Source organism: Ciconia boyciana, chromosome 25, assembly GCF_034638445.1.
Source record: "Ciconia boyciana chromosome 25, ASM3463844v1, whole genome shotgun sequence".
In the NCBI taxonomy this organism is placed as follows: Eukaryota; Metazoa; Chordata; class Aves; order Ciconiiformes; family Ciconiidae; genus Ciconia; species Ciconia boyciana.
Genome location: NC_132958.1, coordinates 5,497,353 through 5,518,487, shown reverse-complemented (window position 1 = coordinate 5,518,487; position 21,135 = coordinate 5,497,353). Strand labels below are relative to the sequence as shown.

The window sequence follows — 21,135 nt, the reverse complement described above, 5'->3', positions numbered from 1 at the left end:
GGGGGGGGCTTTTCATGGGGGACGGGAGCTCAGCGGGTGCTGCGGGGGCTTTTGTGGCTGTTTTGCCTCCCCCGGTGTTTTCTCCCTCCTCCTGCCCCCAGGGACGTGGGTGGGAGGGTGCTGGGTGCCCGTCCCAGAGTGGGGCTGTCCCGTCTTCCCGGGCATCCCCTCGCCGGCGTGCAGGATGCAGCCGCGCTCCCTCCTTGCCCCCAGCACCCTCAGCTCCTCGGGGCATCACCCGGCTCCGCATCACCCGGCCGAGGGTCCCGGGTGGGTCCAGGCAGGTCCGAGCTGTGGCTGGGGCCTCATCCTGCCCCAAGCAGGCAAGCAGGGCCGGAGCACACGTGGACCCAGCCAGCCAGACCAGCCGTGCTCCCTCCTGCCCCGACGGAGAGGCACCTTCCTGGTGCCCGAGGTAGGTGCCGGGTCCCGAATCCTGTCCCTGTGGCACCGCTCAGCGCCGCTGCTCCCCGGTGCCATCCCCGGTGCTGCGGGAGGGCTGCCGTCCCTTCTCCTCGCAGGCTCGGCGGACGCAGCGGGCAGCCCCGTGGCACAGCAACGGCGTGGGACCCCCGAGGGACGTCCAGAGGAGATGCCGAGGTGGTGCTGGGAGCTGGTGAGGGTTGGAGCTGGGGGGTCCCAGTTAACCAGACCTTCGCGAGGGTCCCGGATGCCTTTTCGGCACAGCTTCCCAGCGGGCTGTGGGTCTCTGTGTGCCGCTCTGGGGACCGGCTGCCCAGAGCATTTGCCTTGTGTGCCATGGGGCAGCGTGACCGTCCCTGCGTGTCCCCTCCCGAGGGGCACAGAGGGGCTCCAGCCCCCCCAGCCCAGAGCTGGAGGGGTGGCTCTGCCCCGGCTCTGTTTTGTTCTTCTGACAAGCAACAGCGCGTCCTTGTGCCGAGGCCTTGTGCCCGGGAGCAGCTGCTCCGTCTGGGATAACGGCGGTCCCGGCCAGTTCGCAGCTGGGGGGTCTCCCTGCCACCCTGGTCCCCAGCGCTGTGTCCCCCGGCGGGGGGGCTGGGGGCTGCGCACCTTGCCGGAGGGTCTCGCCCGCTGTCCCCGGGCACCGCAGACCCATCGGTGCTCGGTGTGCGTTTGGCACAAGCTCCAGGCTGCCGGGTCGGGAGCTCCCAGCAACGGCTCAGGGGTTTCAAACCCTCCTGATTTTTCTTCCCCCCGTGTGCAGGCTTGTGGGGACCGGGTGGACGAAGCCCAGCCCGGGGGAAGAGCGGCGGCGGGGACCCGGGAATCACGCCCGCGCCGGGCTGCAGCACCGGTCGGTGAGCAGGAGCGCGGCTGCGGTGGGGGTTTCCCAGTAAACGTGGGGATGCAGCTTCTGGCTTCCTCCTGGTCCCGCCAGCCCTTCCATCTAACTGCCCGTCGCCGACGTGAACGCGAGGTGTCTTTTCTTGCACGCGATGGAGAACAGCAGCCCCGGCGATGGAGAGGAGCTGTCCCGGGGAGCAGTGGGGCCGGAGCAGCGGGACTGTTCCCGGATGGCAGGTAGGACCCAAATCGTCTCTCGGGGGCTCGGCGGGCAGGCTGGGGGAGGCGAGGGGCTCCCCGGGGCCGGGCCGCCGGCGCAGCGAGCGGCTGACCTCCCCCTCGGCCAAGTTGTTGCAACAGCGGGGAGGAAGGTCAGGTTCCCCGCAGAAGGGTGCAGGGGCTGACGTCAAAGGAAGCAGCTGGTGATTCATGGGTTCTTGGGAGCGCTGGTCTCTGGGGCCGTAACTCATCCCAGAAATGTCATTTCATCCTTGAGTGTTATCGCTGCTCTGCCGTTGCCCACCGCTCCCAGCCCTGGGGCAGATAAACCGGCCTCTGGGGGAGGTACGGGGGCTGCCCCTCGCTCCCAGCCCCAGGCTCAGCAGCTCCATGTACTTAATATTCAGCTTTATATAGGCTGAAAGGCTGCGTTAGCATGGGGCTCTGTGGGGCAAAAGGGAGGGCCGTGCGCCGTCTGAAACACTCTTGTCCATGCGATGTGCATAAAGCATCCCCGGCGCTGCCCTGCCGTGCGCAGCCGTCCCGGGCGCCCACCGGTCCCACGCGTGTTTGTGGGTGCCAGCGATGCCGGGAGGTCCCGCTCGCTCTGCCTGCGGGGTTTGGTCTCCTGCATTGGGGCTTTAACGTGCCGCCGCAGCGAGGGCTCTGTGGTGGGATCCCGTTCCTTGCGGCGGGGACGGACTGCCCTGGTTCTTGTGTCTGGCGTTAGCTGAGGTTGGGCTGAGCCTGGCTCCGGTTATCCCGGGATGATTGTGCTGTGAGGTAGTGGTGTCCATTGTTATCTGTTATTATCCGCCTTTATCCGTTGTTACCTGTCGTAGTTGATTGTTATCCGTTGTTATCCGTGGCTGATGATCCGTGCGGGGGCAGCCGTGCCACGGACCCCAGGTCCATGCGCAGCGGGGTTTGTCCCTGGCACCGGGATCGCCCACAAAGCACCGTACAAGCCGAGCAGGGAGGCTGCGCCTCGGTCTCCTGCCCTCATCTTGTTTCGGGAGCTGCCTGTGCCCCCCATGGCCGGACCGCGGATGGGGCCTGGCCGGGCTCCATCGTGCCGGTGCGGCGTATGAGCACGCACCCGCCCGCGTGCGTGCGTCTGCTCGCTGGACGCGCCGGCGGTGACCTGCGGCCCCCGGCAGATGCGCAAGAAGCCGGGTCTGGCCTTGGCCCCCGGGGCCCTGCCGTAAGTGACGGCTCTTATCTCTCTGCTGACAAGCCAGCATCCTTCAGCGGGCGTATTTAAGGCCGAGCACCCGGAGCGCCGGGGCAGAGGAGCGCTCGCCACAGAGACGCCTGCCCGCAGCCCACGGCTCCTGCCCGACCAGGGAGATGCTGCCCGCAACGTTCAAGCTCTGCGCCGCCATCTCCTACCGGCACCTGCGCAACATGACCGGTGAGGAGCCGGGGGGACGGGACGCGGGGCTGGGGAGCCCCTCTCCACGGGCTGCCTGTGGTGGGCAGCACCGGCAGGGCTCGCAGGGCGGGAGGAGGCTGGAGTCTCCGGGGATACTCTCCCCACCCCACGCCCTGTTGCTTTCTGGGTTTCGTGTTTTGCTGTCTCCACGACCAATTTTGCCACCAGACCTATTTCTGGGGTCCGGCGGGGACGGCTGCGTGCCATTGCTGAACACGGAGGGTAGCTTTAGGTAACACTCCCGCTGGCTGCGAGGATTTTGTATTCCTGTACTCTATTTCCTACGGCCTTTCCTGGGCACCTGCATGATGGCTCCTCGGTATTTTTATGACTGTTGTCTGCTCCTCGCGTGCTGCGTGGCTTGGACCTGGAGCAAAGTCCGGGTTGCGTGGGACAGCTTCTGTCCCAGAGCAGTGCAATGGCAGCCGGCTGCTCTCTGTGCCTGTAGGGACTTCAGCGAAGGTAGCAGGTAAAAGGAGGCAAGCAGGGCCTTTTTCAATGTTGTATGTTTAAATCGCAAAAAGAAAAAAGAGCAAAGCCCAGCAAACCCTCTGCAGCTGGTGAGTGACGCGCTCTCTGCTCTCAGGTCTGAGAAGACAAGCCGCTGTCGCCATCAGCCAGGAGCTGAGCAAGCTCGCCTGCCGCGGCACGGGGCCCAGCACGTGGATTAACCAGGTTCGCAGAAGAAGCTCCTTGCTCAGTAAGTGACCAGCAGATGGGGAGGTCGGGCCCTTTCTGCCGGGTGGTGACCGTGACCGGTCAGGGCTCGGGAGAGTGGTTGGAGGAAAACCTGCTCGTGGGTCGCCCGTGCTTTTGCTAAACAAATGGGAAAGGCAGGCAAGCGGTGGGAAGTGAGTTTACTTCCCCAGCCCCTGGGCACGGAGAAGTGTATTTGACGTAGATAAAGCTTATCTGGCGTTACGATGCGTTAGTCGACTGTGCGATGGCCTTACCCCCACTCCTGCTTTTGTCCGATCCCGCGCAGGCTCGAGGCTGGAGGAGAAGCCCTTCAGCGAGATGGAAATGTCTTACATCAAGCAAGGAGAGGAAGCCCTCCAGAAATCGCTCAGCATCCTCGGGGACCAAGACGGCTGGAAGACAGAGACGGTGGTGGTAAGTGCGTGCTCTGCTTTGCAGCAGAATGACACGGTCCTCCTGTGAATATTTGTGATATTAATTCTGCCTTCCCCTCTCCCAGGATAATGGAGACAAAGTGCTGAGCAAGGTGCTCCCGGACGTGGGCAAGGTGTTCCGACTCGAGGTGGTGGTGGACCAGCCCCTGGACGCCGTGTACAGTGAGCTGGTGGACAACATGGAGCAGATGGGAGACTGGAATCCCAACGTCCAAGAAGTCAAGGTAGGAGGCCATGTCAGGCCTGTCTCGGCCAGGGCTTCGCACACACACGTGCGCTGCTTTGTCTGGTGTCAGAAGGGCTGCGGGGCTTTTTCCACCCGTTCTTCGGGAAACGAGAAGCCGGACTTTATCGTGTCCCCTTCCTACTGCAGCCGAGGAGCTGCTTCTGCAGTAATCCCATTGCTGCTGCAGCAGAAGTGAGTCTGTCACAGCTCGACTGCGGATGGAGGGTTGGGTGTTACGCTGTAGGGAATGCACTTGCTCTGTTGTTAAATTTGTAGTTACTGGAGGAGAAATAGCACGGTACCCCAATGCGCAGGGAAGAGCATTTTGCTGTTCTACAGCTTGTCTGGAATAAGAGAAACACCTTCCCTTTTCAGGTGTTGAAAACTAATGTTCTGTATTCTGGGATGAAGCGCATACTTGCAATTTTTCTCGCTATAAGCACCGAGTTGTTATAAGAGCACGTATTTGAACACACAGTAATCAAAGCTAGCTTTTAGCTACGTTTGCAGTAAATACCTCAAATTAACATTTTAATTCTAAACTGTCCAGATCCTCCAGAAGATTGGAAAGGACATAGTGATCACCCACGAGAAGGCGGCCGCTACCCCCGGTAACATTGTCGGACCACGGGACTTTGTGAGCGTCCGGTGCTCTAAGAGACGCGGCTCCACCTGCGTCCTGGCCGGCATGTCCACAAAATACGGAGCTATGCCGGAACAGGAAGGATTTATACGGTAATCACCGTTTGCATTCACTTACAGGGTGTTTAATGAGTCAGATTCACACGCTAGCTTTTCGGATGGGCTCAGAGTAATTGGGTTTGTCTCAGTAGCAGGAACTGCAGTTCACAAAGTGCTTCAGCAGGGCTGTAATTTTGAGGCTAAAAGTCAGACGTTGCTTTCTAACACGTGCACTCCTGTCCTCTTACAGAGCCGAGAACGGTCCCACGTGTATGATCCTGCGCCCGCTGCCCGGCAGTCCTTCGCAAACCAAGCTAACATGGCTCCTCAGCATTGACCTGAAGGTAAGTTTTGCAGCAAACGTTTCAAAGTAGAAGCAGGATTTGCGTTTGAGGCGAGTTCCGCTCACGGGCTCTGTCTGCCCCGCTCCAGGGCTGGCTGCCGAAGACCATCATCAACCAGGTTCTGTCCCAGACACAGGTCGACTTCGCCAACCACCTTCGGGAGCGCCTGGCCCAGAGCGTGGCCGTGAGCTGCTGACGGCCCAGACGAGTGTTGTAATGCTTTGTGCAGGGGTAAAGTAGGGAGTCTTGTAGTAGGGCAAGTCAGACACAGTTTAATTAGAGCCTGTGCTAATTAGCCAAGGCCTTTAATACATAGTTTCAATAAGTAAATAAAGCTTTAATTATTGAAACTAATTAGTTAGGGAGGTCACAGGGGCCTGACTAGGCCAGCACACGCTCACTGTGCAAATGCAGGACCAAAAATTTGAGGTAAAAGTCCTGCATTTGCTCCACTGAGGATTTAGTTTCAATAAATAAATAAATCTTTAATTAGTGGTGTCTATTATTAAAGGCCTTGGCTAATTAGTTATTAGGGAGGTCCCAGACACCTGAGTGGGACAAGCACAGGACTTACTCCCCTCCTTCCCCCAGAACACAAACACAGCACCCACTTACCTAAAACTTTTATTCCCTTCTCCCCCCCGGTGAAGCAGCTCTAATTTATTTTTCCTGTACAGACACACACAAAGTGTCAAATTATTTATTCATTCAAAGCTCTGCCATGATGATCACTGGCAGGAGGCCCTGTATAACTTGTCACTGCAGTGAGCAGGAGATCTTCAGCTTGAGAGATCTCTAAAGTGTAGCTACTTTGAGTTTAAATCTCATTCATAACAAGTCACAAGGGGAAAAAAAAAAGAAAAGTAAGAGTTAAAGCCTTTATTTTTAAACTGGTTTCCAGTTTGTGGGGAAAAAAGATACAGTTTGGACAGAAGCCCAAATTTCAGTCTTACATGCAGTAGTCTTGTGACAACACAGTCCTTCCGGCTGGAAGCTGTTGTTTACAACTAGCCGAACAGTTGAGCAGAAGCAGCGGTGTTGCTTCTGCAGGTGTAGGTACAGCAGGTCGGGCCAACGGCAGCCTGCTCTCACTGAACAAGTGACTGTTACAACCCAGGTACAGCACATGAGAGGTTACCTCAACACAATACTTGCTTCTTCAGCTAGCTACACTGTAAAAGGTACTGAAGACTCCAGAGATGCCCACAAATAGCACAATACATACCAGAACTGCATTCACTTAGACTCCAGCATAGTGGTAGAGCACAAGTCTTCAGCAGGTAACAAATATACATAACGCCTGCCGTCAAGAGCTGCGTTGGCTGATCGCTCTGAGTGATGCATGTTCCTCTATAATAAAAACCACTCGACTGGATACCCACTGTGTCATTTTTGTTAACGCTGCGCCGCCGACTTTGTTTATGGCTCCCAGGGCGGACTTCGTCTTCCATCAACTTCTGTCTCCACGTGATACAGTACATCTGCCAGCGTGTGTTCTACCACGGCACCCCAGCCCATGTCACTCATCTGCAAAGGCAATGAAAGACAGTTAGCTCCAGTCATGAAGTACAGGCTCAGAACAGGGAGCGCCCAGCCCCGTCGTACAGCAGCATTCCATGACTGTTTCCCTCCTGAAAACACTAGTGTGGGGGGGAATTTCCAATGTTTCCTTAAACAAGAATTCAGCCCTCTTACTGATACAAGAGGCTAACACAGGCAAGAACAGGGACTTTATAGTCTGTCAAGAGGAACAAGACAGCATCTACTATTTAGCTAAAATTTAGCTAAGTTATTTGTTAGGCTATCTGTCCTTAAATATTTTAAAATACAATCCTTTTGGCTACACTCTCCAAGTACAAGGACAGACAGAGGCTTGGTATAAATCAAATACCACCACCACAACAAAATCTCAACCACCTTTTGCTTAAATACTGTGAGGCCATCACAAAGTGGGGAGTGAAAAGCTTCAGGTATTACTTACTGGACGATAAGTGATATCTCTAGGTGGATACTTGAAATATGGCCCAAAGTTTATAGAAACCTGTGGAAGACATTTGTCATTAGATCCAAAAAAAACGGGCACATTTCTTTAGTCTTCAGTCCTCACCCCCTCCTAGGCCTGCACCCTGTGCAAGATCACATAAACAAACATTCTTGGCATGAGAGCATTTAGAAGTTACATCACACAAGTGAACAGCAGCATTGTTCCAGAGTTGCTTCACTAAAATAATTCCCATCTTTCCTCTTCACTTGCTTGACACGCTCCCAGAGTGCCCACACTACGCATTACTAAAACTATGATGGACTTAGGAATCGTCTTTCAAAGATATGTTACGTACCGTGCAGCCTTTGTACAAAGAAATAGCAGGAAAATAAACTCCTTCAAAGATGTCTTTAAAGGCAATTCCTTGGCTGGCACCATTCTTGAAGAATATTATCTGAAAAGAAAAATGAAGAGGTTTTTTTCCATTCATGCTAACTTTCACGACCTTACTTGTGAACTACAAAGCAATCCTCAAGAGGCAGCTTAACCTACACTCCCCTTTACCTGATGCCAGACAATTACTTAAGTGACAGCAATGACATTACAAGCAAAGGGCGCAGCTGGTTCCCTAAGTTCACATTTACTGTTGCTTTAATAAAAGCATTCTTGGTTTTGATGAAGAGCTAATGATCAACCTCCCTTTGTGCTCATTAAATGCAAGCAATTAACGCATACAATGAGCCAGTCTCAGCAGGCTCCCCACTCTTCCTGAGGTTCTGCATCCTCCACCTACCAACGCTTAACTTGCCTGGCTTCCGGGTGCTTGCTTTAGGCTCTTCTCTGCTTTGTCCACAAAGTCCTTCTCTTCAAAGTACAAGTAGCTTTTGAATTTGATCAAAGCCTGAAATATTAGAAAACAACCACTTCAGAAGCAAGCCAGAAAAACTGTTACCTTTAATGACACGTTAAAGAACAGCAGACCTACAGGAGCCCTGCTCTGGGATAGGCGTGGCTGTTGTGTCAAGAGTACCCGTGAAGAGTGATTCACGCATCTCAAATATTTGAGAACCAGGAGGGGAGGAGAAGATGAAACGAGATGCGGGCAATCTCGTTCAGTAGTCCATGCAGAGTCTTCCCTTGCAGAACCTCTGGGTGGTTCTGAGCATTTTGTTTTCTTGAGATCAACGCTTTGGACCTCTCCGCTATGAACCACAGTGGTACCCAGAGGTAGGATGGAAAGGATGCGCTCAAAGGGGGCAGAAGTGAGGCTAGAGCAACCTGTTTTCCACTCGTCCACCTAGCCAACACTTAATCCGATAGTGAACTCCACACCTCACCTTATCTTTGTAAGTGTCAGGCAGTGATTTGGCAGTCTCAGTATCTTCTGGAAGACTGATGTAAAATCCCAGTATATCACCCTGTCCATAGCCAGATGAATAGTGTTTCCCTATCGACTGGTGAAACTTTGTTCCCTTTTTGCTGCGCCAGGAGTAACTGAACTTGTCATATCCCAGAGGCGCCTGGAGGTTCCCTGCGGAAACCAACGTTTCTTCGTGAACATACACAGTGTAGCGGAAGCACCTCTGTGCGTCCCACTTCAAGTTTTGGAACAGTAATTACATTCAGTTAACAAATACGACTGCCGTTAGTACAAATGTGTTGACTACAGCGTTAAGCAAGGCCAAGCATGCAACAGCATAAAGGATCCACCTGTACTGCAGTTCTGCAGAGTTTAGATCACCTGCAGGAAGAGTTTCCCCTTAAGAAAAGCAGTGAAGCAGGCAAGCTCAATGTGACTTACCCGCCTTAGGTCTAAATTACTGGGAAAAGAAATTTAGGAACCAGTTGGAATCCACTGCTAAGAAATATTTGGTGAAGTTATTTACCTAATGGCTGTGACCAGCCTAATCTGGCAGCTGTGTCTGGAGGCATCTCATCCATGGATATTTCGAAGTACCAGGCTCCTTTCCGCACTCCATGCGAGGCTCGTACCATTGAATAGCCCTTCTCACCGATAACAGTCAGTCTGTCATCAGAAATCTTTAACTGAGGAGCTGCGGTAGATGAGAGAAGATGATATGAGCGGTTCATTTGTGATTTCTAATGCGCAGCGATGTCAAAACACAAGAGAACATACAGAAGTGGATTTAACATTTGCACCTCTTAAAGCCATTAAGTCTGAAACTTCAATAACCGGTATCGTGAGGTTACAGAAGATGGCCCTTCATCAGAAGAGCTGGCTATACAACTTGCATAGGATTAGCAAGCTTTGTACCTCGGTCGTGCAGCGCTAGGAGGACGCGTTCATACAGGCAGGCTCTGTAGAGGTCCCCAGGAATAGGCTTTCCGGCCCAACAGTCTAGCTCCAATTTTTCTGGGTCAGGTGCGTGGGGGTCAGGCTCAGCCAAGATGTAACGATATCCATCTTTATTAAAGGGGTGTTCCAAAGGATAACCGTGGGGTGGTAAGCGCTGAGCAGAAAACAACGGGTCACTGTGAAACACAAAAACTACAGGTTGGCATCTCATGGTGGCTACGGTTCAGTCACAACTCAACCCAGGACAACGTCTTACAGAGCTGGACCTGCAGTGCTCACGGCCCGCATGCCGCTTTGCTTCCAAGAGTCTGTGCGAAATGAGCATATACTCATCTATTTCAAATAATTTCTAGCACGTGACCTATCAATAACATCACAGGGTTATGGCGTGATTCCCCGTAAATCTACCGAGGGCAGAGACAGGCGGGAGGCAGCTCAAGGCATCAAGAGTAAAGCTGTCCCTCCGACTAGCGTACAACACCTCGCCATCAACTCACCTCGCTCACTGTGCCACCATCTTTCCTCTTACCTTCTGGTTTTCTTGGCTGTTCCCGTGGTCCCTCCGTCCTGCTGCTTGCGCTTCGCTCCCCGTCCCTTCCCACTGCCTCCTGCAGCAATTCCCCCTTAACACAGAAACCACGGCATATTAAGCAGCTGATGATCAGAGAGAGCCCGTGAGCGTGGAATCTCCACAAACAGAAAGGGGCAGAAGCAGCCAAATTAAAATCAGTTCGTGAGCTCGGGTACCTTCTTCCACAGTTATATGTGAAACAGACTTTACTGGAAGTGAGCGTAGCAAAATCCAGAACTTATGTAGCTTCTAGCCAACCTTCAAAATGTCTAAATTTCGAGTGGGAGCCAAGTGAGATTTACCAACAAAATGAGCTCAATTCAAGCTTTTAAAGGTGGGAATTAAGAATCTTTTCTGTCATCAAAAGATCTACAGACAGCAGCATTGGAATCCACTTCAAAAGCATTATTATTTGCTTGCATGGAGATTCCAGTCACAGTTCAAATTTATTTCTGCAAAAGTAGCAGAAAACCCAGTCTACAGCACACACTATCTGATTTTAAGCAAAGTCACCATCCCAGTGACACACTGCTGGAGAAACACTCTGACACCAATAAGCAATAAGCACTTAACGTGAAATTTCCATCTATAAAATAAAATACGTCTAAGTTGAGAAAAAATGGAAAGCAATAGAGGTGTTTCTCTTCAGTATTACCAAAATCAGTACAACAATTGAACAGTGTATCATTTCGTATTACAGCACCCAATTTTTACTCATAAATAAAACTACAGCATAGGAAGAGCTACACATCAAATGTAATCAAACTAGTATCAGTGTAACAGTTTAATACACTAAATTGTATATGCATTTTATCATTACACTATATCAAAAAAGGTCACTTTATTTACAAGGAAAACTAGAATTTTTATGTACTGTAGATAAACACCTTTACAAACCGCATACTGTGTCGTAACTAAAAATATAGTGAGCTTTTAAATTATCAGCATTCCCCTTACGGTGCAAGGGATTCAAACCATTGAAGGAATACCATATTCTGCACAAACATGACATGATCTCAACGGCACTTGCTGGTTTTAGTGCAGATAAACACTTAGGCTCTCCAGTTTGTCATCACTTATCTGCCTCAACAATCACAGTATTGTACCAGCTCGCAGATTCAGACCACTTACTTGGGCATTAAGATTTAAAACTACAACAAGATCAGGTCAAATCATACAAAGCAAAAATAAACGTAAGTGAAAATTAAACTTTAAAGCAGTCAAGTGGGGCAGAATATGATAATTAAAAGCTTCTAACTGCTAAAGATTAAAAAGTGAAATTGTTGTTTTGTATTAAAGTATTATTGCAATCACGTCAGGGCACGCTTTTGATTTTTAATTGACTTTAGCTTCTAAGAAAAATGAGCAAAAAAGCTTTGCAAACAATAATACTTAAGTTTTAGAAGCTGAAAGGTAAATATTCACCTCCCAAAGAGGCTCCACCTGTAAGAACAGAAGTGGCACCACATATTTGTCAGTCTTCCAGGAATTAAATAAAAAACAACCAGTGCATGAAATGGAGACAACGCAGCCTTAGATATCTATAACCCTGTTTTAAAAAGCCCAAAACACCTCCTGTTAGGTACTACTTGAATGTGTTTAATACAGAACAGTATAGCCTTGCACACAAAGAAATCTCATCGGCAGTTAATAATATCCCTACAGTAAGGTTACTGTAAGTAATCTCAGCGAGCTAGGCGAAGTTGTTAGCACAGCTGTCACTCCGCAAAAAGGAACAACAGTAAAATGCAAGCAGTGATTATAAGGAATAATATATACTTTCCCCAACTACTTTCAAACCTCAGAGTGAGGGAAACCCAAAATCCAAATACTACAAGTAGGTAAATTAAAATCATTATGGAAAAAAACCTGACAAGCTCAGCTTTCTTGCAAGCACCTTGATTTAGCTGGCCGCCATGAAGAAAAAAGTTGAACCTTCACAAGAAGGTAAAGTTAATCTATCTCTACAGAAAGGCATAGTAAGACTAGCTGAACATGGTGTGAACATAATAAGCATAACCTCCGTTCACACAACAGGTTTAACTGCAGCTTCTCAACTGATGTAACTGCACAGATGCCCAGCTATAGGACTAGAAAATACAGCTTAGTCCCAAATAGTCAACAACCGCCTGATTAAAGAACTTGCCATTTAAGTTTCCGCTTGTGGATACAGCGTTGTTCTGTTTCTGGTTATCATAGGCAGGACCAATATTGGCAAGATCCTGAAAGAGATGAAAAAATCTGATGTATAGACTCGGTCAAACACCACTCAAAGCCTGAACACGGCACTTCCAGGTGCTGGAGTACTCCAACACCGCTCACAGCGTGACTTGGCTAAGTTTTGCTCATTTGACTGAGCATAGGCCACCAGCAAAAAGCAGCCCCCCTTCCTCCCAACTCCCCATGGCAGTTTCCTTCCACCTCTAATTACGTACTTGGTCTAGAAGTCCAAACTTGGGGTAATCTTCTTCTGGGTCTTTACTCCCTGGGTCCGGATGCTCTTTCACCAAGAACACATCTCTTTCTTTACACTAAAATAGAGGAGGAGTTTAAGTTACACAGGGTAAGATCATATCGAGTTCATTAACAAGTGTTTAAATCATAGTATTTGCTATTAATATGCAGTATGTATATCAAGTACTTAAGAGGCATTAGAATCTTCACCATTTAGCTCTAAGTCCAGACCTCAGCAAACACAAATGTCAGACAACTGTACCATTCGCAGAAAATCCTCCACGAACTTAACTCCGAATATTTACCATAGTTTTGACAATATTATTAGGCCAAGTCATTTTCCCAGGTCTCTGTCGTGTTGTCATACACTCCCAATATTTATCAATAAATGGGATAATATCCTGTAAAAAAAAATGAAATAAAATTGAGTCTTAACAGTGTGGGTCTGAGTCTCGCTGCCAATGTTTGTTTGAACTTGCTCTTCACTGAAATCATAGCTTACGTAAATCCGCGATGATTTTTATAACAGCCATACCTTATCTTTTGAGAACATAGTTTTCGGGTGCTCATCTTGTGTCCTTGACTGCCACGTTAAGTTGGCCAGAGCACTAAGGCACATTTCCTTGAGATCTTACAAACAAAAATATACCAGAGCTAGAATTACACTTCACGGGGAAGATCAAACATACACCCATGTACACAGCGACTGCTAACCACACAGCACCCACGCTATCTTGAATAACAGTAAAACCCTCAAGTTCTGTCCCAACTCAGCAGCCCTCACTAAACACAAGATTTTCACTTTAAAAAGTTAGTAGCGAAACAGCAAAACATTTTTAGAAAAAGCCGCACATGCTTGTTGCTAATATGGGATTTGTTGGTCATTTTTGAAGAGTTTCAGCAGAACCCTCCCACCGACTTTAGATAAAATGAAGCCTCAAGCATTGCCTTGCACGAAATTTCAACGAACGGACTTTTACACTTACTTGCTTGTTTTCTTAAGAAATACGTGTTCCCACTGTGATGGCAAACATTGCAATGGAAACTGTAGTTGGTCATGAAAGGCAGACATGATCTGGAAAAGAGCACGCTGATTTGTAAGTTCTGGTGTACACCTGACTTACCATCTCAGGTTACAAAATTAATTGTTCTTTACTACATCAGGTTAAGAAATTAATTATTCCAGGTTAACAGATTAATTATTCTCTCTCTCTCAAAAACCAGAAACATCTTATTACAGGTTCAATGATATTTTCCTCAAATTAGGTTCATCACGGGCATCAAGAAAAGCCACAAAGCTCTTGAGAAAAATGTAAGCGAGCTAAGTGTCATCTTGTTTTAGAGAAGTTCTGAGATTCATTCAGCAAAATAAGAGACAACAACCGAGAAGCTCTGGACAAGGAGCTCCACCTGAGTCAATTAATTTTAATCGGAAGTCTAGAGTACTTTTTAGGGACAAAATACAACCAAAAAAGTTATGTTTTTAATAAGCCCGAGGTCACTCCCATGTAAGTTCTCAAAAGAAAGCTGAATTTACTTTTCACTTAGAGAGACGTTATTTTTTGTTCACGCCAATTGAAAGTGTCTGTTGAAGCCCCCTCTGCTTTTCAAATAACATTTGCAGGCCTCTACAGCACTGAGTCCAAGCGTGGCTCTGACAGTCCTGAGGTCTGGACAAAGATTTTTTTAAAAGCTGAAGTGTACAAACATAAACACTTACTGCTGTGCTGGGTAAAGCTTTTGTTATGTAAATAACACACCGGTTTCCCAGGGTCCAAGGACCTGGACAGGGCCCTTGGGAATTTACACTCTAAATAATTCCATTTTTGCTAACCAAAGTTTCATTAAGCACAGCTTACGTACGTGGTATCAATGCCAAACGTGTCTGCTGTGAACCACTTTGTACAAATTCCACACTGCAGCTCTATCTCTCCAAGCTGCCGTCCGTTCTCTTCATCCACTGAGCCTGCCTGAGCATCCAAGACTTCGGAGTTGTCCCCGCCAGCTTCCTACAACCAGAGCAGATCAGCAAACTTGGTCTGGCTTAAAGATTGACTGAATCAGACAGGAAAGAAGGTTTGTGCAGTAACCTGTCAAGACAGGAGAATTTAGAGGGAATACATTTTTTTTCCCCCCTAATACACAGCCATGCTGTGAGTGAGCTGGAACTATTTTGTAGATTCAGTTAGAACTAGTCAGATGAGTGAGGATTTAATTTCCAAACTAATTCTTTAAAGAACTAAAACTGGAGCTAGCAGGATGGAAAGTCCTTCTCATCTGAACCACAGGAACACGTTCAGATTTTGGTTTTTGAGTAACTATCTTCTCACCTTCTACGTCTTCGTCTTACCCTGACTTAGTAATTTTGGAAAACTGAGAATGCTTATTAGTCCTAACACGTCAGGCATCGCCAGACATCTATTTGCTAAATAAAAACATTTTGCCTTCTGAAGTAAAATTCTACACTTGCCCTTTTTCTACACCGTGTACAACCCGTGGCTATCTTACACCTTTGCGTCTCCCCTGTCATCTGTGCTAGACACTAGATCGCTACCAAATAAGAATCCTTTGGGAAAACGTGCTGGTGGTGAGGGGAAAAAAAAAAATGAACGGGAGAAAGGAGAGGGGTAGCAGTCTGGTGAACACGGCCATCCCAAGGACAAGCCTCAACCTCAGCCTGCAATAACCCACGAGAGAGAAGGACAATTTCCAAGTCCAGGATCCCTAGCTCTCGCAGACCCGCACCACGAGGGCTGCTCTGCTGCAGGGACAAGCACATTGTGGTGTCCGGCAGCAAGGGCAGCCAGGCAGCGTCCTCGCCAAGAGCCCGCACGCTCAGCTTTGGGCACTCTCACGTTCTCCGCCTGCCCCAGCTCCACAGAACTCACCCCCGTGGACCGGGCCTCTCCCAGCGAGCCCCAGCTGCCCGCAGCCACCTACCAAGGGGTCCTTTCCGTTGGCGGACTCTGTCTCCAGAGCTGCGGTGACATCGACCAGGGCGGCGTCCCCCCTGCGAGAGCAGACAGCAGTTCCTGAGAGGGGTCCCCACCTCGGCCCTGGCGGAACTGTGGCGGGGCACAGCCCGGCCCCAGGGCCGGGCCCGACCTGGGGCCGCCTGGCCCCGGCGCGGACTGGGCCCTCCCGGGCAGCACGGGCCGCGGACGCTGGGCACCCCCAGTGTCTCTGGGGCAGAAGGGCCGCCCGGAACCCCATGGCTTCCCGGGATCGGGGACCACCCCCGGCACCCTCACGGTTTCCAGGGTAAGGGGGGAGAGGCCCCATAACCCTCACGGGTCCCAGGGCTGGGGGGTTCGAGGCGGGAACTTGGGCCTGCGCCGGCGGGCCGGGCCCGCGGGCAGGGAGAGCCATACCCGGTCTCGGCGTCGGTAGCGCCCGGTTCGGGAGGGGCCGGAGGCTCCGCGGCGGGAGGGTCCGGGGCGGGCTCCGCACCCTCGGGCGCAGGAGCAACAATCCCGGCCCCGGCCGCCGCTGGCGCCGCCGCCATTTTCCCCCGCCGCCCCGCTCTCGCGAGAAGGCACCGCGCACCGCTCTCGCGAGACTCCCCGCTTTAAAGGGCGATGGTCCCCGGTGGGCCCCACCGCGGGCGGGCGGGCGGCGGAGCGGCGCCACCTGCCGGCGGCCGCCGCGAAGGACACGGCGGAGTGGGGGGAGCCGTGACGTCACCCTGCTCGGCCGTGACGTCACCCGGCCAAAGCCTGGGAGCTAGGTGCGGGGCTGACCTGGGGGCAATACACCCCGCGTCAGCGCAGGTCCCCGCCGGGAGCAGGTCCCCGGTCCCCGCGCCCAGCAGGGTGGGGGGAGGCGGCCGGCAGCGCCCGTGGGCTCCTCTGGGACAGCGGCCCCACGCCGCGGGGTCCCGCGTGAAGGCTGAGCTCGTCCTTGGAAAGGAGGAGCGTCGCCTCGCCTGCCACCGCTCTGCGAAGCCCTCTCGCCGGGAGGGCCGGGGGACAGGGACCCCCCCGCTCGGCTCCTCGCCCCGCCGGGGCCGGGCACGGCTGTGCCGGGCACGAACCGCGGCCGCGTGTCCCCACGGCCGCTCCCGCTCGCTCTGCAGCAGGAAAGGCTCACGGCAGGAGGGTTCCCCGCCGCCTCCCTCCGCCTGGCCCAGCAGCACCCCTGCCCCAGCCGCACCGGGTCCCCCCGAGGCTGGTCCTTGGGCAAGGCCCACCCAAGGGTGGCCCACCCAAGGCGACGGCTGGCGTCCCCCCCCGCCCCCAGCGGGACGAGCCCCGTCGTCCTGCCCTGGCCCCTGTGCCCTCAGCGGGGAGGGGCGGTGGGGGCTCAGCGCCGTCTCCCCGGTCCTGCTCCGGACGGCGCCGGCAGAAGGGGAAACCAAGGAGGGGCAGAGCCCCTGCCTGGCCGGGGCCGGGGGGTGACAGGGACGGTGGCCACGGGTATCCCAGGTCCTGCTCCAAGGAGCAGGACAGGGTTGCTGGGGGGGGGTGCTGGGGCCACCCGTCCCCAGGGGTCCCAGGTGCCGGGCGGTGCAGGGTGCTGGGGACAGCAGTGTCCCCGCACAGCGAGGGGGTGGCCGGCCCCCCCGGCAGGGCAGGGCCGGAGAGGGCTGGTGGTGGGGACGAGCCCGGGCGGGATGGATGGAGAGAGGGACGGGGAGGAGGAGAAGAGATGGGGAGAGGGAGATATGGGGAGACGGAGGGATGGGGCAGGGATGGATAGGGCTGGAGGCAGGGAGGGAAGGACGGGGAGAGGGAGGGAGGGAGGGAGAAAGGGAGGGACGGGGTGAGGGACATGGGGAGGGATGGCGGGGGCAGATGGGGGGTGGAGGGGAGGGAGGATGGAGATAGGGACGGAGGGAGGGAGCCGGGGACGGACGGATGGGAAGAGGGACGGGGAAAGGGGGGGGCGCCGGGGAGGGGGCTGCCGGGGAGGGGGCCGGGGCTGCCGGGGCCGCCCGGGGCGGTGCTCGGGGCCGCTGTACAAATAGGGCGGCTGCGGGCGGCCCCTGCAGCCATGCCGGCCCCGCTGCGCTCCGCGCCCGCGCTGGCGCTCTGCGCCCTCGCCCTGCTCCGCCTGGGCTGCGCACCCACCCGCGCACCCACCCGCGCACCCACCCGCGCCCCGGCCCGCGCCCCGCCGCGCTGCCCCCCGCTGATGCTGCAGCTGCTCCGCGCACCCCCCGCCCCGCTCCGCGCCGCCGCCGCCGCTGCCCTCAGCCTCTCCCCGCACGGTGAGTGGGGCCGCGGCCCCGGGCATCCCTGTCCTGGGACCCGCACTGTCCCCGGGACCGGCACCGTCCCCGAGCATCCCTGTCCTGGGACGGGCACCATCCCCGGGCATCCCAGTCCTGGGACCCGCACCGTCCCTGGGACCCGCACTGTCCCCGAGCATCCCTGTCCTGGGACGGGCACCATCCCCGGGCATCCCAGTCCTGGGACCCGCACCGTCCCTGGGACCCGCACCGTCCCTGGGACCCGCACCGTCCCCGAGCATCCCTGTCCTGGGACGGGCACCATCCCCGGGCATCCCTGTCCTGGGACCCGCACTGTCCCCAGGACCGGCACCGTCCCAGAGCATCCCTGTCCTGGGACCGGCACCATCCCCGGGCATCCCAGTCCTGGGATCCGCACTGTCCCTGGGACCGGCACTGTCCCCGAGCATCCCTCTCCCCGGGACCGGCACTGTTGCTGGCTCTCGGGGCTCGGGGTGGATCTGGCTGCTTTCCCCCGACCCTCGGGCTCCCGCGGCAGGGACCGTGCCCCGGCAGCACCAGAGGGCACCGACCCCTCCGGCGCTGGCACTCCCTGGCAAAGCCGGCGGTCCCCTCACCGTGCCCCTTGGGTTTCAGGCTCCCTGCAGAACGGCTCCCGCTGGGCGCTCTCCTTCGACATGTCCTCCCTCGCCAGCAGCCAGGAGGTCAACCTGGCCGAGCTCCGCGTCCGCCTGCCCGGCCTCTCCCCAGCCCGCAACGTCTCCCTGGACATCTACCACAGCCGGCGGCGGAGGTGCCGGGGCGGTGGGACCTGCGCCCATCAGCTCTTCCTGGGCACCGTGGCTGGCAGCCCCTCTTCCACCCAGGCCTCCTGGAAAGTCTTTGAGGTCACCAGCCTGCTCCGGTCCTGGCTCCACCAAGCTGTGGCCCCTGGGCACCGCAGTCCTACGGGAAGGGAGCGCTGGGAGGCGAGTGGGTCGGCCACCCCGGCCACCGCCATGACGCACTCGCCCACCTCAAGCAACGCTGGCCATGGGGAGCCAGTCCTGCCCCAAGACGTGACAGACGGAGTCCTGCTGCTCGTCTTCTCCAGGGACAAGTCTCCGGGAGATCACAGCCTCATCAGGACAGCAGAAACTTCCAAGCACGTCATGCATGACAGCGGCTCCCATGGCGTGGGGACCCGCCGGCATCGCAGGAACAAGAAGGAGAAGCAAAGGATCAAAGTGAGCGACGCTGCCGCTGCTGTCCCGGGGGAGGAGGGCAGGTCCTTGTGCAGGAGGGTGGACATGATGGTGGATTTCGAGCAGACCGGCTGGGGCAGCTGGATCGTCTACCCCAAAAAGTACAACGCCTACCGGTGCGAAGGGCAGTGTCCGTCACCCGTGGATGAGACCTTCAAGCCCACCAACCACGCCTACATACAGGTAAGAGGGGGTTGCTGCCTCCGCTCCCCCCGCGCACCCCTAGCCCCACCGGCCCGTGGCAGGGGGTGACGCTTTGCCCTTCCCGTGTCTCCCCACAGAGTTTGCTGCAGCTCTACAAGCCCAACCAGGTGCCCTGCCCCGCCTGCTCCCCGGTCAGGATGAGTCCCCTCTCCATGCTCTACTACGAGAAGGGCGAAATCGTCGTCCGCCACCACGAGGACATGATCATCGAAGAGTGCGGCTGCAACTGAGGCCAGCTCGTCCCCTGCCGGGAAGGGGCACATCTCTGCCCAGAAAGTGGCCCCGAGGACTGGCCACCCAACCCATGACCAACGCGCAGACCGGGGCATCACTGAGCCCCCGCCACCTCCGAATCCTCCGTGCCCATGGGTTGGCAAAGCTCTGGCTGTGCCAGGGGAGAAGGAGTGGGGTGCCCGGGTGTTAGCGGCTCTGCAGCACTGCATGGCCGCAGTGCATGGACAGATCCAGGCCACATGCAGGAAAGGCCATCAGACACCTCGCTGCAGCACCGAGGTGGTGGACGCCCGACGGCTGCATTTAGCCAGGAGCCGCGGTGCTGGCAGCCGGTGTATGGCGGGGCAGCCGAGGGCCGGTGCTGCTCCACAGAGGCAGGAGCCGGGGCGCAGGGCTAGAGCCCACGACACGCTGCCCACGGCGACGCTCCTTTTGCCCACGATAGGTATCACCGGTAGCTACGGGTTCTCAGCAGGACACTGCCGCAGCGGTGACCGCACACACTGACCATCTGCACCGCCGGGATTTAGGCATTTCTCTTAAGACTTCTATTATATTTCTATTAAAACTTTTATCAGATTTCTATTACAATTAAGCCAAGTTAATGTGTTACCCCAGCGTCCAGAGCCCCCATGGGCAGCGCCACGTGAGCAGCAGCAGGCAGGGGTTCATCTCAGCCCGCTCCTGCCCTGCCCTGAGCCCCGGGAGGAGCTGGCTGGCAGCAGGCGGGGAGGCAGCAACCTCCATCACATAACACCCTTCGCCCAGGACTACGCAGGGAATGATGCAAAAGACCTGGGGCTCCCGCATCCCTCTCCAAAGCCTCATCTGTTCACCAAGAGCCAGAGAGGGTTTGCACGGGCAAGTGAGGTGCCCCTAGAAATAAGGCAGCCCCGAGGTCCATCTCGGTGGGTCTGAGCCCCCCCAGCCCTCCTACCTGCCCTGAACATCTCGGCTCCTGTGCTGCTTTCCTCTGTAAAACCATGGCTTTGCTCAAAGCTTTTCCACCGCTTGCTGGATGGGGCTCATGGTTGTATAATTCGTCAATAAATTATATATATTAAACCTGCCTGGTAGATTCTGCTGATTTCCACAGCCCTTTTGTGCTGTTGAATGGTCTCTTGGCACAATTGCCTCCAGCTCTTGGTGCATCTGCTGCACCCAGAGGCTCTCCTTGCCACAGGATCTGGCTGCAGCCTGCCCTGAGCTCCCTTACCACCCGGCGTTGCCTGTTTTGCCATATGGCTTGCCGGCAAAACCGGCAACGCCAGGCAGTAACACCCAGAGTGGGTGGGCTGCTACCGTAACTTGCTAGAGCAAGGGGGTCCCCTCGAATGGTGCAAAAGATGCTCAACAGCTCTGTGGATGGGAAAGTTGGCGTGAGATAATGAAGAAGCTCTTCCCTCCGTGATGGGGGGTTGCTCAAGGGCACGTGGGGAAGCACCTGCAGGCGTTGAAGAGGAGGGCTAAGGGGATTTTCCACCTTTATTCACCCCTCGGAGATAAGGGGAAGGGCTATATTCTCTAATAGCAATGGTTTTAAGCCATGCACAGCAGCTGGTGCAGGCAGCTCTCCTTTTGGGTTACCAACCCGAAGGGGCGATGGGGCTGGCAGCCAGCGCAGGAGGGCTC

The 21,135-nt window shown here is 54.6% G+C and overlaps 3 protein-coding genes across 19 annotated transcripts; 2 read left to right on the top strand and 1 right to left on the bottom strand.

Annotated features, from left to right (window-relative positions):
- The first annotated feature begins 8 nt into the window (after positions 1–8).
- On the top strand, positions 9–6,033 carry STAR (steroidogenic acute regulatory protein). 16 transcript variants are annotated; one of them, XM_072846220.1, is made up of 11 exons: positions 9–415; positions 522–600; positions 1,187–1,276; positions 1,430–1,503; positions 2,727–2,899; positions 3,507–3,620; positions 3,906–4,033; positions 4,119–4,277; positions 4,830–5,014; positions 5,211–5,304; positions 5,393–6,033. In XM_072846220.1, exons 1-11 carry the CDS (start codon positions 15–17, stop codon positions 5,498–5,500), a joined length of 1,605 nt encoding a protein of 534 aa, XP_072702321.1. In that variant the 5' UTR covers positions 9–14; the 3' UTR covers positions 5,501–6,033. The 16 variants fall into 16 exon arrangements, with proteins under 16 accessions (XP_072702321.1, XP_072702318.1, XP_072702319.1 ...); XM_072846217.1 differs by having other exon boundaries at positions 1,361–1,503; XM_072846218.1 differs by having other exon boundaries at positions 522–616; positions 1,187–1,280; positions 2,723–2,899.
- A 135-nt stretch (positions 6,034–6,168) lies between these two features.
- On the bottom strand, positions 6,169–16,167 carry ASH2L (ASH2 like, histone lysine methyltransferase complex subunit). Its single transcript, XM_072846209.1, has 16 exons — positions 16,002–16,167; positions 15,571–15,640; positions 14,494–14,639; positions 13,617–13,705; positions 13,166–13,260; positions 12,936–13,031; positions 12,612–12,707; positions 12,323–12,398; positions 10,135–10,228; positions 9,564–9,781; positions 9,175–9,342; positions 8,626–8,819; positions 8,097–8,189; positions 7,644–7,742; positions 7,286–7,345; positions 6,169–6,831 (listed from the first exon to the last, which is right to left on the bottom strand). The coding sequence occupies exons 1-16, from the start codon at positions 16,133–16,135 to the stop codon at positions 6,724–6,726; spliced, it is 1,836 nt and encodes a 611-aa protein (XP_072702310.1). The 5' UTR covers positions 16,136–16,167; the 3' UTR covers positions 6,169–6,723.
- NODAL (nodal growth differentiation factor) lies at positions 15,718–20,518 on the top strand. Of its 2 annotated transcripts, none has more exons than XM_072846234.1 (3): positions 15,718–15,891; positions 18,458–19,248; positions 19,347–20,518. In XM_072846234.1, the coding sequence occupies exons 2-3, from the start codon at positions 18,499–18,501 to the stop codon at positions 19,497–19,499; spliced, it is 903 nt and encodes a 300-aa protein (XP_072702335.1). In that variant the 5' UTR covers positions 15,718–15,891; positions 18,458–18,498; the 3' UTR covers positions 19,500–20,518. The 2 variants fall into 2 exon arrangements, with proteins under 2 accessions (XP_072702335.1, XP_072702334.1); XM_072846233.1 differs by lacking the exon at positions 15,718–15,891 and adding an exon at positions 17,596–17,839.
- Positions 20,519–21,135: the final 617 nt, after the last annotated feature.

Excerpts from the sequence above, each read along its gene's own strand:
- STAR (XM_072846216.1), top strand. The coding sequence starts at position 15 with ATGGGGGACGGGAGCTCAGCGGGTGCTGCGGGGGCTTTTGTGGCTGTT. Across the intron at positions 416-521 it reads GCACCTTCCTGGTGCCCGAG|GCTCGGCGGACGCAGCGGGC; the intron begins GTAGGTGCCGGG and ends TTCTCCTCGCAG. Across the intron at positions 2,900-3,506 it reads GCACCTGCGCAACATGACCG|GTCTGAGAAGACAAGCCGCT; the intron begins GTGAGGAGCCGG and ends CTCTGCTCTCAG.
- ASH2L (XM_072846209.1), bottom strand. The coding sequence starts at position 16,135 with ATGGCGGCGGCGCCAGCGGCGGCCGGGGCCGGGATTGTTGCTCCTGCG. Across the intron at positions 15,641-16,001 it reads GCTACCGACGCCGAGACCGG|GGGGGACGCCGCCCTGGTCG; the intron begins GTATGGCTCTCC and ends CTGCTCTCGCAG. Across the intron at positions 8,820-9,174 it reads AGGCTGGTCACAGCCATTAG|GGAACCTCCAGGCGCCTCTG; the intron begins GTAAATAACTTC and ends TGGTTTCCGCAG.
- NODAL (XM_072846233.1), top strand. The coding sequence starts at position 17,623 with ATGCCGGCCCCGCTGCGCTCCGCGCCCGCGCTGGCGCTCTGCGCCCTC. Across the intron at positions 17,840-18,457 it reads CCTCAGCCTCTCCCCGCACG|GCTCCCTGCAGAACGGCTCC; the intron begins GTGAGTGGGGCC and ends CTTGGGTTTCAG. Across the intron at positions 19,249-19,346 it reads CCAACCACGCCTACATACAG|AGTTTGCTGCAGCTCTACAA; the intron begins GTAAGAGGGGGT and ends GTCTCCCCACAG.